This window comes from Rattus rattus, chromosome 4, assembly GCF_011064425.1.
Source record: "Rattus rattus isolate New Zealand chromosome 4, Rrattus_CSIRO_v1, whole genome shotgun sequence".
NCBI lineage: Eukaryota > Metazoa > Chordata > Mammalia > Rodentia > Muridae > Rattus > Rattus rattus.
The window spans coordinates 182,300,789-182,317,754 of NC_046157.1; the positions used below are offsets into that span (position 1 = coordinate 182,300,789).

Genomic DNA, 16,966 nt, shown 5'->3' on the forward strand with positions numbered 1-16,966 from the left:
AATGGGGTGTTGAAGTCCTCCACTATTATTGTGTGTGGTTCACTATGTGTTCCGAACTTTAATAATAATTCTTTTACGAATATGGGTGTTCTTGCATTTGTGTCATGGATGTTCAGATTTTTTATTTTTTTTTTTTTTTATTAACTTGAGTATTTCTTATTTACATTTCAAGGGTTCCTTTCGGTTTCCGGGCCAACATACCTATGAGGTCAGAGTCCAGGATGAGTCCATGTATAGTCTTTGGGTAGTGGCTTAGTCCCTGGAAGCTCTGGTTGCTTGGCATTGTTGTTCATATGGGGTCTTGAGCCCCTTCAAGCTCTTCCAGTTCTTTCTCTGATTCCTTCAACGGGGGTCTTGTTCTCAGTTCAGTGGTTTGCTGCTGGCATTCGCCTCTGTATTTGCTGTATTCTGGCTGTGTCTCTCAGGAGAGATCTACATCCAGCTCCTCTTGGCCTGCACTTCTTTGCTTCATCCATCTTGTCTAATTGGGTGGCTGTTTATGTATGGGCCACATGTGGGGCAGGCTCTGAATGAGTGTTCCTTCTGTCTCTGTTTTAATCTTTGCCTCCCTATTACCTGCCAAGGGTATTCTTGTTCCCCTTTTAAAGAAGGAGTGAAGCATTCACATTTTGATCATCTGTCTTGAGTTTCAATGTGTTCTATGCATCTAGGGTAATTCAAGCATTTGGGCTAATAGCCACTTATCAATGAGTGCATACCATGTGTGTTTTTCCGTGATTGGGTTACCTCACTCAGGATGATATCTTCCAGTTCCAACCATTTGCCTATGAATTTCATAAAGGCATTGTTTTTGATAGCTGAGTAGTATTCCATTGTGTAGATGTACCACATTTTCTGTATCCATTCCTCTGTTGAAGGGCATCTGGGTTCTTTCCAGCTTCTGGCTATTATAAATAAGGCTGCGATGAACATAGTGGAGCACGTGTCCTTTTTATATGTTGGGGCACCTTTTGGGTATATGCCCAAGAGAGGTATAGCTGGATCCTCAGGCAGTTCAATGTCCAATTATCTGAGGAACCTCCAGACTGGTTTCCAGAATGGCTGTACCAGTCTGCAATCCCACCAACAATGGAGGAGTGTTCCTCTTTCTCCATATCCTCGCCAGCATTTGCTGTCACCTGAGTTTTTGATCTTAGCCATTCTCACTGGTGTGAGGTGAAATCTCAGGGTTGTTTTGATTTGCATTTCCCTTATGACTAAAGATGTTGAACATTTCTTTAGGTGTTTCTCAGCCATTCGGCATTCCTCAGCTGTGAATTTTTTGTTTAGCTCTGAACCCCATTTTTTAATAGGGTTATTTGACTCCCTGCGGTCTAACTTCTTGAGTTCTTTGTATATTTTGGATATAAGCCCTCTATCTGTTGTAGGATTGGTAAAGATCTTTTCCCAATCTGTTGGTTGCTGTTTTGTCCTAACCACAGTGTCCTTTGTCTTACAGAAGCCTTGCAGTTTTATGAGATCCCATTTGTCGATTCTTGATCTTAGAGCATAAGCCACTAAGTTCTCTGGTGGAACTTTTGGGATCACTTAAATATACTATCATATCATCTGTAAATAGTGATATTTTGACTTCTTCTTTTTCAATCTGTATCCTTTGATCTCCTTTTGTTGTCTGACTGCTCTGGCTAGAACTTCAAGAACTAATTTGAATAAGTAGGGAGAGAGTGGGCAGCCTTGTCTTGTCCCTGATTTTAGTGGGATTGCTTCAAGTTTCTCTCCATTTAGTTTAATGTTAGCAACTGGTTTGCTGTATATGGCTTTTACTATGTTTAGGTATGGGCCTTGAATTCCTATTCTTTCCAGGACTTTTATCATGAAGGGGTGTTGAATTTTGTCAAATGCTTTCTCAGCATCTAATGAAATGATCATGTGGTTTTGTTCTTTCAGTTTGTTTATATAATGGATCACGTTGATGATTTTCCACATATTAAACCATCCCTGCATGCCTGGGATGAAGCCTACTTGATCATGGTGGATGATTGTTTTGATGTGCTCTTGGATTCGGTTTGCCAGAATTTCATTGAGTATATTGTGTCGATATTCATAAGGGAAATTGGTCTGAAGTTCTCTTTCTTTGTTGGGTCTTTGTGTGGTTTAGGTATAAGAGTAATTTTGGCTTCATAGAAGGAATTTGGTAGTGCTCCATTTGTTTCAATTTTGTGAAATAGTTTTGATAGTATTGGTATGAGGTCTTCTATGAAGGTCTGATAGAATTCTGCACTAAACCCGTCTGGACCTGGGCTCTTTTTGGTTGGGAGACCTTTAATGACTGCTTCGATTTCCTTAGGAGTTATGGGGTTGTTTAACTGGTTTATCTGTTCCTGATTTAACTTTGGTACCTGGTATCTGTCTAGGAAATTGTCCATTTCCTGCAGATTTTCAAGTTTTGTTGAATATAGGCTTTTATAGTAAGATCTGATGATTTTTTGAATTTCCTTTGATTCTGTAGTTATGTCTCCCTTTTCATTTCTGATTTTGTTAATTTGGACACACTCTCTGTGTCCTCTCGTTAGTCTGGCTAAGAGTTTATCTATCTTGTTGATTTTCTCAAAGAACCAACTTTTGGTTCTGTTGATTCTTTCTATGGTCCTTTTTGTTTCTACTTGGTTGATTTCAGCTCTGAGTTTGATTATTTCCTGCCTTCTACTCCTCCTGGGTATATTTGCTTCTTTTTGTTCTAGAGCTTTTAGGTGTGCTGTCAAGCTGTTGACATATGCTCTCTCCTGTTTCTTTCTGCAGGCACTCAGCGCTATGAGTTTTCCTCTTAGCACAGCTTTCATTGTGTCCCATAAGTTTGGGTATGTTGTACCTTCATTTTCATTAAATTCTAAGAAGTCTTTAATTTCTTTCTTTATTTCTTCCTTGACCAGGTTATCATTGAGTAGAGCATTGTTCAACTTCCATGTATATGTGGGCATTCTTCCCTTATTTTTATTGAAGACCAGCTTTAGCCCGGGTGGTCTGATAGGACGCATGGGATTATTTCTATCTTTCTGTACCTGTTGAGGCCTGTTTTTTGACCAATTATATGGTCAATTTTGGAGAAAGTACCATGAGGAGCTGAGAAGAATGTATATCCTTTTGCTTTAGGATAGAATGTTCTATAAATATCTGTTAAGTCCATTTGGCTCATGACTTCTCTTAGTCTATCTACGTCTCTGTTTAATTTCTGTTTCCATGATCTGTCCATTGATGAGAGTGGGGTGTTGAAATCTCCTACTATTATTGTGTGAGGTGCAATGTGTGTTTTGAGCTTTAGTAAGGTTTCTTGTACGTATGTAGGTGGCCTTGTATTTGGGGCATAGATGTTTAGGATTGAGAGTTCATCTTGGTGGGGTGATAGAGGGGTGATTCGTGCTCCGCCAATCCCTGAAAGACAATTAGCATAGCCCCAGCCTGTTGTGTATATAAGGTGAGCACTTTTGCCGCTCGGGGTGCCCGTATCAGCAATGAGGTAGTCCTGCAATAAAGGCTGTTGAGAAGAATCTGACCGTGTTGCGACTTCCTTGCCGGCCGACGTGGGCAGGACAGGATTTAAAGTCATAGTCTTGTTCTTCAGGTGTGTTAGGGTATCCAGGGCTTGCTGTAATAGAGAGCTGGGTTCTGATGGTGCCATATTACATTGGCTTCTCTTAATTATGTACTTATGCTTGCTTTTAGCCCTCTGGTTTTCACTGGTGTTGACTGGCCTGGTTATCTGGGTTGGAGCAGGCCTCCTGGGAGGTAGGTAGAGCTGTGTATCCAGGGTCTGAGCAGGCCTTCTGGGAGGCAGGCAGAGCCATACAGTGGGGTGCAGTGCAGTGCACCAATCCTTACTTCAGGTGTAGGTGCAGACCAGGAGGAGGATGGAGCTCCCATAGTGCAGGGCAGAGCCCATGACTAGTGCGCTTGCTAGGGTTCCAGCAGGAGGAGGTTGGGGGATGTCCTATGTGTGTGTCTCAGGTTAGAGCAGACCTCCTAGGAGGCAGGTGGTATTGTGGGATGGGTCATAGTGCACGAATCCAGGATTGCTGAGTCATGGCACATGCCCTGCTGGCATCCAAATCAATGAGATACATCTGTTTTTGCCTCCTGAGTGTTGGAATTAAAGTCATGAGCCAATACACCCAGATTACCCATCATTTTTTGTAATTAGTAATTGTTCATACAATTTCCCTAATGTGTACCTAGTACTGTTGATCTGTTTGCTTCTCTCTCTCTCTCTCTCTCTCTCTCTCTCTCTCTCTCTCTCTCTTTATCTCTCTCTCTCTGTATGTGTGTGTGTATGTGTGTGTGTGTGTGTGTGTGTGTGTGTGTGTGTGTGTGTGTATTAATTGGCATTTCTTTTGCAAGGCTATATCCTACTCAAAGAGCAAGGAAATGACAGAGATGAACCTCATTTAGTTTTCTTCTAAAATGACCTGGCAATTACATAAGACTTCTGCTTAGGAAATAAGTGGGGGATATATCAGAAATAAATTGACTATATTGTTTTAGAAGTATACATTTATTGTGTTGGCAGTATCATGCTTTCTCTTGTACACGTGGATGGGATATTTTAGAATGCAATGACCTATGAAGATGTGCACGTGAACTTCACTCAGGAAGAGTGGGCTTTGCTGGATCCATTTCAGAAGAGTCTCTACAAAGATGTGATGTTGGAAACCTACAGGAACCTCACTGCTATAGGTAAGACAGTGAATTTTCTTTCACTCTTTAAAATAAGAGCACTACTGTTTCTTTGTTATTGATTTGATTCTGTAATATCAATTGAGAATGAAGAATAACGTGAGTAAGTTAGACATTGTTCTAAGGTTCACTGAAGATACTAACTTAAATTTTGCCTAATTTCCAATAATATATCATACATTCTCTGGCATTATATTTTAGGTAACAATTGGGAAGACCATACTATTGAAGAACATTGTCAAAATTCCAGAAAACATGGAAGGTAATTTTCATGTGCAAGTTGATATGAATATGCCTCTGATGAAATTTTAATGTGTTCTGGAAGATTAAAAGAAAAGCAACAGTGTAAAAAAGTACTGTTTTAAGTATATCAGTGATTATTAAGTTCTCACAAAACCATGTACCTCAATGTCAGGTATCTGACTTTCTTTTGCAAGGCATTCTTTTAAGAAAGAAACAGTGTCTTAACAGATATCACCTTTTGTATCATAGTCCCATTAGAGCTATGCTGAAGAACTGCCAATTTGTTTAGTCTCTTACCACTCAGATCGCAAAAGGTTAGTCACACTGAGTAGGTGATAAATATATGTCCAAACTTATACTATCTGAACAGTCCATGGTAAACCTAGGGTTCCTCATGTACTTGTAGTAACATTGCTAAGTTTAGTGAGGGGGCAGTTTATGAGAATCAAGAATGTTGATGTCAAAAAAAAAAAAGAATGTTGATATCAAGAAACCTTAATCCCTATACCACATGTCTATGAGGAACATAGTCTGAAAGCAATGTGTTTTCCCATTTGTCATTTTATTTGCTACTCTTTTTTAAAAACAGATATATCTTATGTCACATTGGATTCAAGCCATATGAGTGTAGGGATATTGAAAGAAACAAAGTACCTCTCTTTCTCTCCCAGAACAATTAGAAGATATATAGTAGCCCCTACTTTTAGTAGACTTTCTGAGTATGATACAAGTTTACAGTCGGTTAGTTTTCCAACTTCATTGGGAATTCACCCATAAATTCCCACTGCAGAAAATCTTTGTGTTTACTAGGAATCTGGAAATTCTTCTATTTGTCCTGGTCTACTTTCCAAATGTAGTATGGTTCATACTAAAGGAAAATTTATGGATGCAATTAATGTGGTAAAGCTCTGAGTTTTTCCTGTTTTCTACTTCATAGAAAAAGGATGCTATAAAGGTAAGCTATGTAATAAATGCTTTTACCATCGCAGGTGTCTTCAAAGACAAAAACCAACCCAAAAGGGGGGAACCATGAATGTAAACAAAGTGATAAAACATTAAGATCTGATTCCTCTTTACCATTAACCAAATTGTAAAATTAATTCATACAGATAAAAGATTCATCAGTGTAATGAATGTGGTAAAGCTTTCACATGTGCCAATTATCTTTGCAGGCATAAAAGAAGTCATACTGGAGAGAAAACCTCTAAGTATACTACATGTCGTAAAGCCTTTGCATATCAGAGTCACCCTCAAAGGAATGAAAAAATTCATACTGGAGAGAAACCCTACAAATGTAAGTAATGTGGTGAAGCCTTTGCACGTTACAGTCATCTCCAAATAGGTAAAAGAACACATACTGGAGAGAAACCCTATGAATGTGACCAATGTGATAAAGCCTTTTCATATTACAATAGTCTCCAAGTACATAAGAGAACACATACTGGAAAAAACATTATTGTCGCGCCTGCCTCGGCCGGCAAGGAAGAGGCAACACCGTCGGATTCTTCTCAACGGCCTTTATTGCAGGAACACCTCTTTGCTGATACAGGGACCTGGAGCGGCAAAAGCGCTCACCTTATATACACAACAGGCTGCGGCTATGCTAATTGTCTTTCAGGGATTGGCAGAGCACCAATCACCCCACTATCACCCCACTATCACCCCTGCTACTTGTCCTCCAGGGATGGGCAGAGCATGAATCACCTCACTAGCATGGTACAGCCCCCTCATTAGCATATTACCGGCCAACTGACGCCAGGTGCAAAACCTGCGCATGCGCAGTACCGTTGTTCACCACTGGAGGGCGCCCTACATCTCCCCCTTTTTTGTTTAATAAAATGACTGGTCTAGATCTGGGTGTCACGTCAATCTTGTCATTGCTCCTGTCTCAGGTCATTCTCATCCAAACTTGGCCTTACCTGTCATAGTGTTACCCTATCGCCACCGGGCCCCATGTCTTAGGTTGGTCCGAACTCGCGGAAAGTTGCCTGTCTCTGGATACAATGACTCCACAGGACAGTGACAAAAATGATCTAGGGCGAATTCTTAATCTTTCAAAGAGGCTAGCCATATGTTGGGAGAAGCACCATTTTCAATGGCGGTCATAGCCTGTTAAACAACCACTTTGTGTCTGGCATGTTCTCTTTTTAAACGGCCGATAAGCCAGAGACCTACTCCGCATCCCAGGAGGACAATAGCTCCCCAGGCAAACATGCCCGCCCACTCCTTAAAAAGGGAGAAAGCATTGGTAATCCATGAGGTAAAATCTCCAAACGTGATGGGGTCCAGCCTAGTGTTGTTAAGGACAGCAATCTGCATCAGCAATTGTCTTGATAGTTGCTCTGCTTTCGTGGACCAGTTCCCTTTCAGGTAATTCAAGATTTCTTTGCTCTATTGAGAATGCTGAGAAAAGTTAGCTTGCAAAGGAATAATGCATAAACCTCTAAAGGAGGAAATGCAGGACAGCTGCGTCATATGATACAGTGCTTCAATTGGTTCTTGAACTAAATCTTTCCTTTGATTAGCTAATAGAAAGCCAGATGCCAAATGGGTACATTGCTCACATTAGAGCTTATATTATATTGAATATTGAAATGTGGCTCTACGCAACCAAATGCAGGGCAGGGAAGAGTTCTTAACAGTAAAACATAAGGTATGCGACAGAGAAAAGTTAGTGGCAGCATACCGTTGGGGCATTTCTCCATTTGGCACTATACAGGGAACATCACGCAAACAGGAGGTAGAGAAAAAGGTTGGCAAACAGTAGAATTGCTATGAACTGGCATGGGTACTGGCCAGGATCTGGCAACAGCCCACAAGATGAGTGAATCAACCTGGATTACCATTCCCAATAATAGTAGGGTTCGTAGTCTCATCTTCAGGAAGAGCAGAAGGCAATTTTCGAGTCAAGCACTCAGGTACCTAAATTGGATTTTCTTGATTCTGCGGAAAAACACAAACAGCTCCCCTAGATCTCGAAATCACAGGATCTGGGCCATGCCATTCACCAGTTAATACATCCTTCCACTTTACTTCTGCATTAGTCATAGGTGTAGTAGCAGCATGGTGATCCGAGGCAGAGCGGCCATGCGCATCCAAAATTTAAAAATTTAGAGTAAAAAGAGCTAAAGAAAGTTGTTCTTGGGGCTGGAGAGATGGCTCAGTGGTTAAGAGCACTGTCTGCTCTTCCAGAGGTCCTGAGTTCAAATCTCAGCAACCACATGGTGGTTCACAACCATCTGTAATGGGATCCGATGCCCTATTCTGGTGTGTGTGAAGACAGCTACAGTGTACTTATATATAATTAATAAATAAATTTAAAAAATTAAAAAAAAGAAAGTTGTTCTTTTGGTGTTCGGCTGCTGGCAATTCCCTCTTTTTGTTTTTGTATAAGCTCTTTTAAGGTACGATGTACCCTTTCCACAATTCCTTGACCCTGGGGATTGTATGGTAATCCTGTAGTATGACCGACCTGCATTGTCTGGCAAAATGCCTGAAAGGACTTTGCTGTGTAGGCAGGCCCGTTGTCTGTCTTGACACTATCAGGCTTTCCCCAGGCTGCCCATGCCTCTAAGCAATAACTAATGTCATTACGAGCCTTTTCACCAGTCATCAGAGTAGCGTGTATAATACTGGAACAGGTATCAACAGAAACATGAGCATATTTTAAATTTCCAAATTGAGATATGTGTGTGACATCCATAATTTGGGGGGTGCCTGGACTGTATTGAATTAAAAACTGGTTCTTGAGAATCAACCATATAGGCACCTACACCTGTTTTGGAGCCATCTGTGTAAATATCTAATGCTCCAGACAAAGGCTCTGAGGCAGTGATCTTTGGAAAAATCACTGGATGTTCAATGAAAAATTGTAGCAAAGTATCCTTAGGATAGTGATTGTCAAACTCTCCATCAAAATTACAGTGCAATATGGCCCAATCATCTATCAAGGCATACAATGTTTCTATCTGAGCTGTAGTATATGGTATAATAATTTTCTTGGGTAAAATACCAAAATGCTGAATACAAGATTTAATGCCTAACATAGCAAGCTGTGCAATGGCAGAAGGGGAATATTCAAGGGTCTTATTAGGAGAAATATGGGGATAAATCCAAAGAAGCGTTCCCTGTTGCCATAGCACTCCTGTAGGCTGACGAAAGGTTCTTAGTATACACAAAAGGAGATCCTCCTTTTCCTTGTACCTTCTTAGCATTGCCTTTTCCAGTCTTTCTTCTACTTTCCTCAAGGATAATCGTGCTTCCTTGCTTAAAGCACGGGGTGAAGTAAGCTGAGAATCCCCTTTCAGGATCTCATAGAGTGGCTGTAAATCTACATTGGGCATTTTAATATAGGGTCGAATCCAATTTATGCTTCCTAGTAATTTTTGAAAGTCATTTAATGTTTTTAAATGATCCTTTCATAATTCTATTTTCTGAGGGGAAATACTATGAGGAGTGATTTTAGTTCCTAAATATTCCCCTATTTGGCCCATTTGAACCTTTTCAGGTGCTATGAACAATTGATTGTTTTCAAGCACCTTAACCACTTTCGCATAGGCCGCTTTTAAGGTGCCACAATCTTTAGCGGAAAGCAAAATATAACCTTAGCCAGATTGGTGGGGGCATTTAGGATCAAAGGCACTCTCCATGGTCTCCTGAATAAATTTCAGGTGGTCTTCCTCTATCAAATCTGATCAGTATGACTCTGTGAGGTTTCCAGAGCCTAATCACACTTTTTAAAAGCACAAAGACAAAATCTTTCTCCCAAAATACTGTATTCCTTTTGTCTCCTTTTCCTTTCTTTTTTTCTTCTGAGACCTTTTCTCCCTCTGACATACTTTCTTGTTGCTCTGCAAGGACCCTCTGACCTGTCCTAACGGCTCTAACGGCTTTCCACACAAAGAAAAAAATAAACAAAATTACAAGCCTTACCCACAAAGGATCCATTGGAAACAACATTGCCGTAGTTTACAAACCTTTCGGCCTCTATACCAAGGCTTTCATCTTCTCTGCTTATAAACCTTTCGGCCTCTATACCAAGGCTTTCATCGTCTCTGCTTACCTCCAGGGAACTTTATTTATCGTCTCTGCTTACTTCCAGAGAACATTATTCATCGTCTCTGCTTACCTCCAGAGAACTTTATCGTCCCTTATCTGGGAACTTTACCGACATCCTCATCCTGAAATTGAAAAGTTCTGAATCCACGAGAATGTCCTTGGGTCCCGTACGAGCCACCAGTTGTCACGCCAACCTCATCCAGCAAGGAAGACAGAACACGGTTGGATTCTTCTCAACAGCCTTTATTGCAGGACCACCTCATTGCTGATACAGGGACCTCGAGCGGCAAAAGCGCTTGCCTTATATACACAATAGGCTGGGGCTATGCTAATTGTCTTTCAGGGATTGGCGGAACACGAATCACCCCACTATCACCCCACTATCACCCCTGCTACTTGTTCTCCAGGGATTGGCGGGGAATGAATCACCACACTAGCATGGTACCGCCCCCTCATTAGCATATTACCGGCCAACTGACACCAGGTGCAAAACCTGCGCATACGCAGTACCGTTGGTCACCACTGGAGGGCACCCTACACATTATGAATATAATCAATGTGTTAAAGCCTTTGTATGTTACAGTCATCTCAAAATACTTAAAAGAACACATCCTGGAGAGAAACCCTATGAATATAAGCAGTGTGATAAAGCCTTTTCTGGCAGTGGCCATTCAGGGAACAGATTATGAGTGTTTCACTGATAGGATTCTCCTGTGGCAAGGCCCATAGAAATCTGTTCCCACTTAACAAAGACCTGGGGTGAATTCAGTAGCCTCTGTGCTTATAATCTAGATCATGTGTGCTACAAGCTCTCCTTGCTTTTACTATGCTATTAATACTCAAAAATGTTTGCTTTCACCTTTCAATCATGGGCGAGGCTGGGTTCATGTAGGCTGAAAGCTCTATGAACGATTCTGTGTTTTTCTCAATACTCTTTCAAGGAGTAAAGGCCTCCTCTCTTCTCTTTGTCTCTGTTGATCCTCCAGATGCGACCATTAATCCTGAGTATTTGGGGACACATAATCATGTCCCTAGAAAAATAGCTACAGTCACACTGAGTAAGCCTGTGGCAGTTGTAGAGAGCAGTGGGTCCTGCTTGCATAAGTGTTCTGAGGAAGCTATGGCCAATAAACAGAGACTTAAAAAGGGGAAGCTATGGCTGATCCATAGAAACTGAAAAATGGTTATTAGAAAGATGGTATCAAATTGATAGGTGCTTATCAGGAAACACTGCTTGGTACAATGAGCACATCTCTATGTGCAATTAAGAAAGTATTATGACAAAGGGATGCTATTTGATGAATGGACTTATACTCACAACTGTTTAATCTGTCTCACCTTGCATAACTCAATAACTAGCTGCCAGCTGGTTATGTGCTCATATCTACAGGATATTTCTGGCTGGATATTTATTTTTGGCTTGCTTTAATTGTGCTTTGTAGTGCAACATGATGTTAGGGAGTAATTGACCTAGCAGGAGATGTGAAGGGGGAAGAAAAACTACTGGGGGCTTTTACAGTGATGGGGTTTTTATGATGCTGATGTTATGATTTCATTTAAGCAGAACAACCAATGATATCACTGCTCATGGGAGCAGGCTTGTGACTGTATAAAGAAAGGTGGGTCGAGCTATTCATTGCCACTTGGTTGAAAGTCAACAGGCAGTCAAGAGTCTTCACTTTTACCAAGACCATACATCTATCCTCAGGTTCCAGAACCCCACCAGAGATGGACTCCAGCTACTTTCACAGCACAATTATCTACAAATACATAAACTAATACATACCGGAGAGAAAATACCCTTAAGTCTCTTTTAGGTTCAGGCCCCAGGTTAAGTTTTGAACAATTTAAATATGGACTAGGGACCACAAGTGTATCCACCTAGACAGACATTTACACAGCAAATACTTTCCCAGAATATTTCTTAAGTACACCAGTGCCTTGAAAAGATTTCCTTGGTCAAAAGCAATACTGTGTGGAATACCATGACACTAAATAAGCCGTGCTCTAAGTCTGCACGGAGCCATATTGGATTTGGGCCTAGCCGCTTTTTGACTGCATGGCTCAAAGTGGCTAGGTGACTTTGGGCTGTTTGGCCACAGATATTCACCCATAAGATGACTGCCATAAGTCTTAAGATTGTTGGATAAAGCCTCTCCCATGAATTTACGGCACAGGAGTATAACATTCAAGGGATGCCTCAGCTCGAGCAGATACCAGTTATCTCCTCAGTCTACACCCAGTGTCTCCACCACCTGACCTCATCGCCTGACCTCTTTGCCTCCAGCTATCACTGCCTATACCCTCATCTCCCCCTCCTTCATCTTTCACAAAGGTCACTCCCCCTACCTGAAAGCCGTAAAAGCTGTAACGTTCATCCCAATAAACGAGACCTTGACAACAGAATCTTGCTTGGTCTCCTTCTTCTCTCGCCCCCCATTTAGGCCCAAGGGTAGCGCCCCTTCGGGACCCTGAATAACTGGGTCCCCGCTGGCGGGGACATAAGTCCAAGGATGGTGGTTTTGGCAGAAGCATTATATGCAGGAAAGGCAAATTCATAACCAGAATAAGTATCTACTCCATTAAGAAGAAAACATTGTCCTTTCCATAGAGGAAGTGGTCTAATGTAGTCAACCTGCAACCAGGTTGATGGCTGGTCACCTCGAGGAATGGTGTCATATCTGGGGCTCAGTGTTGGTCTCTGCTGTTGGCAGATCTGGCATTCAGCAGCAGCTGTAGCCAGGTCAGCCTTGGTGAGTGGAAGTCCGTGTTGTTGACTCCAAGCACAAACTCCATCTTGGTCACCATGGCCACTTTGTTCATGTGCCCATTGACTAATGATAGGGATGGCTGGGAAAAGAGGCTGACTGTCCACAGAACAGGTTATCTTATATACTTGATTATTGAATTCCTCCTCAACTGAAATCACCCTCTGGTGAGCACTTATATGGGACACAAATATCTTTGCCCATTTGGAGAGATCCATCCACATACTTCCCCAGATGTCTTTCTCACCAATTTTCCAATTGTGATCTTTCCAAGTCCCTGACCATCCAGCCAAACCATTGGCTGCAGCCCATGTGTCAGTGAACAATCATGTACATCTGGCCATTTCTTCTTTCAAACAAACTGTAATACCAGGTGTACTGCCCGAAGTTCTGCCCATTGTGAAGATCTTCCTTCACCTGTATCTTTCAGGGTTGTTCCGGAAAGGGGTTGTAATTCTGCAGTTGTCCCCTTCCGGGTGGTGCCTGCATAACATGCAGAGGCGGCATTAAACCAGGTCCTAGCCTGCTTCAGTCAGCCTATCATAGAGAACACCCCCATAAGGCTATAGTTGCATGCTTAGCAGCAGATGGCATTGTAACAAGAGTAGAAACCATAGGCGTTTGGGCAACTTCTTCATGTAATTTGCTTGTGCCTCAAAGACCTGCTCAGGCCCAATCACATGTATACCACTTCTCTTTGATAACAGACTGCTGCCGTCCATGTCCTACTTTCTTACTTGGAGAGCCTGAAAACACCCAGCTCATGATGGGCAGTTCAGGTCACATGGTAACTTGGTGTCCCATTGCCAAATGTTCAGTTTCTACTAAGGCCTAATAGCAGGCCCAGAGCTGTTTTTCAAAGGGAAAACAGTTGTCTGCGGATGATGGTATAGCTTTGCTCCAAAATACCAAAGGTATCTTCTGTGATCCATCTACAGAGGCCAGCCAGAGGTTCCAAACGGCAACTCTATCTACCACAAAAACCTCGAGTACCATAGGGTTTGCTGGATCATATGGTCCAAGTAGTAGGGCAGCCTGCACAGCAGCCTGGACCTGTTGAAGAGTCTTCTGTTCCAGGCCCCACAAAAGGCCAGTGGCTTTCCTAGTCACTTGGTAAATGTGCCTGAGTAACACACCCAAGTGAGGAATGTGCTGTGTCCAGAATCTAAATAGACCCACTAAATGTGCTTCTCCTCCTATTGATGCCAGACAATGCAATCCTCTGCTACATATGTGTGGCTGGAACCATGGGTCCCTCCTTGTGTACTCTTTGGTTGGTGGTTTAGTGCCTGAGAACTCTGAGGTCTGGTTTGTCAATATTGTTGTCCTTCCTATGGGGTTACAAACCCCTTCAGCTCCTTCAGTCTTTTCTCTCACTCCTCCATTGGGGTCCCCATGCTCAGTCCAATGGTTAGCTGCAGGCATCCTCATATGTATCAGTAGGGCTTTAGCAGAGCCTCTCAGAGACACCCATATCAGGCTTTTGTCAGCAAGCACTTCTTGGCAACAACAATAGTGACTGGGTTTGACGTCTTCATATGGGATGGATCCCCAGGTGGGTCAGTCTCTGGATAACCTTTCCTTCAGTCCCTGCTCTACTCTTTGTCCCTGTATTTCCTCCTGTGAGTATTTTGTTCCCCTTTTTAAGAAGGACTGAAGCATCCACATTTTGGTCTTCCTTCTTCTTGAACTTCATATGGTCTGTGACTGTGAATGCCAACTTCTAAGTATATCTATCCCAATTATACATTCTGGAACTGGGGATATGACCACAGGATGTGTTCAGGCACCTACTGGACCTACTGTGAGTCAGGCATCAGTCAAAACTCCATTAAACCCCTGTCCTCCATAAGCCCCTACTTTAACTGGAGGGCCACAGCATTTCTTGGGATCTGCTGGGATCAGAACCAGTATCCGATAGACCCCGGAAAGCCTGATTATTTCCTTTCCCCAGTGTACAGTTACCCTTGTAAAAGGCTGTAGGTCTCTCTGGGGAAGAACTGGAAAGAGGCTAATAGCAAAATTTTTAGGTGTCTTATCAAGATCCTTCCTCTGGGGAACCTGGCCACCCCTTCATTCAAGGGGTTCTGGGTCTGCAAACCTACTCAAGTCTGGAAATTGATTCACTGGCCAAGATTGCCTTTTGCCAGGATCCAATGTAGCCTCTCTTTCATTTGTTTGAGAATTTGTCTGCTTATAGAGATAAAACAGATATGCAGTAAGCTTTTTATCTATTTCAGGTCTGAAAACACCATGACTGATTAGCCTGTACCAAAGGTCTGAACGAGTCATGCCATTATAAATTTCACCTCTCCTGTGCTGATCATTACAGGCTATGTCATTATAAACGTTGTTTGTCTACTCTGTCTATTATAATAACTACGATCACCTTGTCTCTGTTGATTCAATGCTGCCATCTGGCCCTTGTTACCTTAGGGCCAGGTGGCAGCATTGGTGGCAGCATTGAATTTAATTCATCTAATTGAGCAACATCTCCAACCCTAAGGTCTGGCACACAGAAAAGGGCAAGAACAACACTTTTCAAATGTGTGGTGCCCCTCTCACCAGTTTGCGACTTATAGGATTCGTGAAGGCCATATCTTCTGGGCCTTCCCATTGTGGAGGATTAGTTTTACCCAACCTATCTACTCTAGCATTGCAATTTCCCTGAGCCTTGTGACTTCATCTGGGTTCAGGTAAACTGCAGCTACTTCTCACCTGGTAGGTCTGAGACAAGCCTGGGAGAAAAGCAGGAAACAGAGGACAAACACTGTGGAGCACAGTTGTTAGCTGGGACATCTTCCTCAGTGGAACGGTGGAAAAACAAAACAAAAACCATGTATGCACACAGGGCTATATTACTAAATGTTATGGTTTGCCCTGAAGTTACTGTATTTTGATGCTAATTCCACTGCCCCAAGGACAGCTGCCTAGTCAAGGACTCAGAACTCAGGTGACTTCACCAGAACCACCTCTCCATTGAATCTGTAAAGTACAGGTGAGGGGCAGGTACAGGAGAGAAGGAGGCCTGTCATTGGAGGAGAAGGAAGGATGGGCTGGAGAGAAGTTTGAAGGAAAAGGAGGAGAGGAGGAGAGAAAGGAGGAGAGAGAAGGCGAGAGGGGAGAAGCCATGGCAGGTGATGTTAAGATTCTGCTCTGTGTATTTACAGGTTGTTATCAATGTTCTTAAGGGATGGATGGTACCGGGCTTTGTATGTTTAAGAGGGCAATTATATCTTACCAATTGGGTCAAAGATTATTGTGTTGTGTCTTCTTTTATGTGAGGGTTTGAGTGTAGGAAAGCGTGTGGCTGGGATGTGTTTCCACCAAGATATCAGCGCATATCTTGGGGCACTGAGGTGCCGGACCCAGCAGGGTAAGAGACACCAATACCTTTTTTATTTTTGTATTTTTACAACAACAACTAAACATTCTATTAATGAACAGAACTGATAGAATGAATCTCTGTATGCATGTTGAAAGCGGATTTACTAGAATGTCTCACTAACAGTGGCTGTCTACCAATGGAAAGTTGAAGAATCCAGTGTGGTTCAGTCCATGTGGCTGGATGTCTGTCTGTCTTCTCTATATACCAGAGTTTCAAAGAAGTAGGCTTTTTAATGCCAGAAAAAGAAAAGAAAGAAAGAAAGAAAGAAAGGAGAAAAGGCAAGAAAGAACTTGCTAGCCAGAGGTAAGGTAAGTAGACACAGAGAATGAGCTACCATCTTCAGTGTTCTTTATATGTGTAGGCTGCCACCAGAAGCTGTGGCCTAGAGTAAAGGTGGATCTTAACAACTCAAAAAATCTAGATTAAAGAAGGGTTTTCACATTTCAAAAGCTATAATTAAGAGAAATCCCCCCCACAGTACCTAAACTCTTTCAGTTTTAGTTAATTCCACATGTAGTCAGTTTGAATACAAGGAATAGCCATCATGTAAGACAAGACAGAAGAAATGAGAAAGATTTACCCCCTGTGGCAGGCAAGGAGAGGATAGGAGTCATTTCCAAAGCAATGATTTCCTTCAAGAAAATAAGCCCTGGGATTTTACTGAAGGAGTCTGGCTATGTTCACATATAGGTTTCCCTACCCCTATACATGCCACGTTAGCCATCGTTGGACTAACGATGTGAAAATTCTAATAAATCTGCTTTCAACCTGCAGAGATTCATCCTATCAGGTCTGTTCATCTAGAGAACCTTTACTAAAA

At 42.2% G+C, this 16,966-nt stretch overlaps 1 protein-coding gene across 1 annotated transcript; it reads left to right on the forward strand.

The window, feature by feature from the left end:
- Positions 1-4,568: 4,568 nt before the first annotated feature.
- LOC116899723 (putative KRAB domain-containing protein ZNF788) lies at positions 4,569-6,274 on the forward strand. Its single transcript, XM_032901763.1, has 2 exons — positions 4,569-4,689; positions 6,105-6,274. The coding sequence occupies exons 1-2, from the start codon at positions 4,569-4,571 to the stop codon at positions 6,272-6,274; spliced, it is 291 nt and encodes a 96-aa protein (XP_032757654.1).
- The last annotated feature ends 10,692 nt before the right edge of the window (positions 6,275-16,966 follow it).

Coding starts and splice junctions, on each gene's coding strand:
- LOC116899723 (XM_032901763.1), top strand. CDS start 4,569: ATGACCTATGAAGATGTGCACGTGAACTTCACTCAGGAAGAGTGGGCT. Junction 4,690..6,104: donor CAGGAACCTCACTGCTATAG/GTAAGACAGTGA, acceptor TTATCTTTGCAG/GCATAAAAGAAGTCATACTG.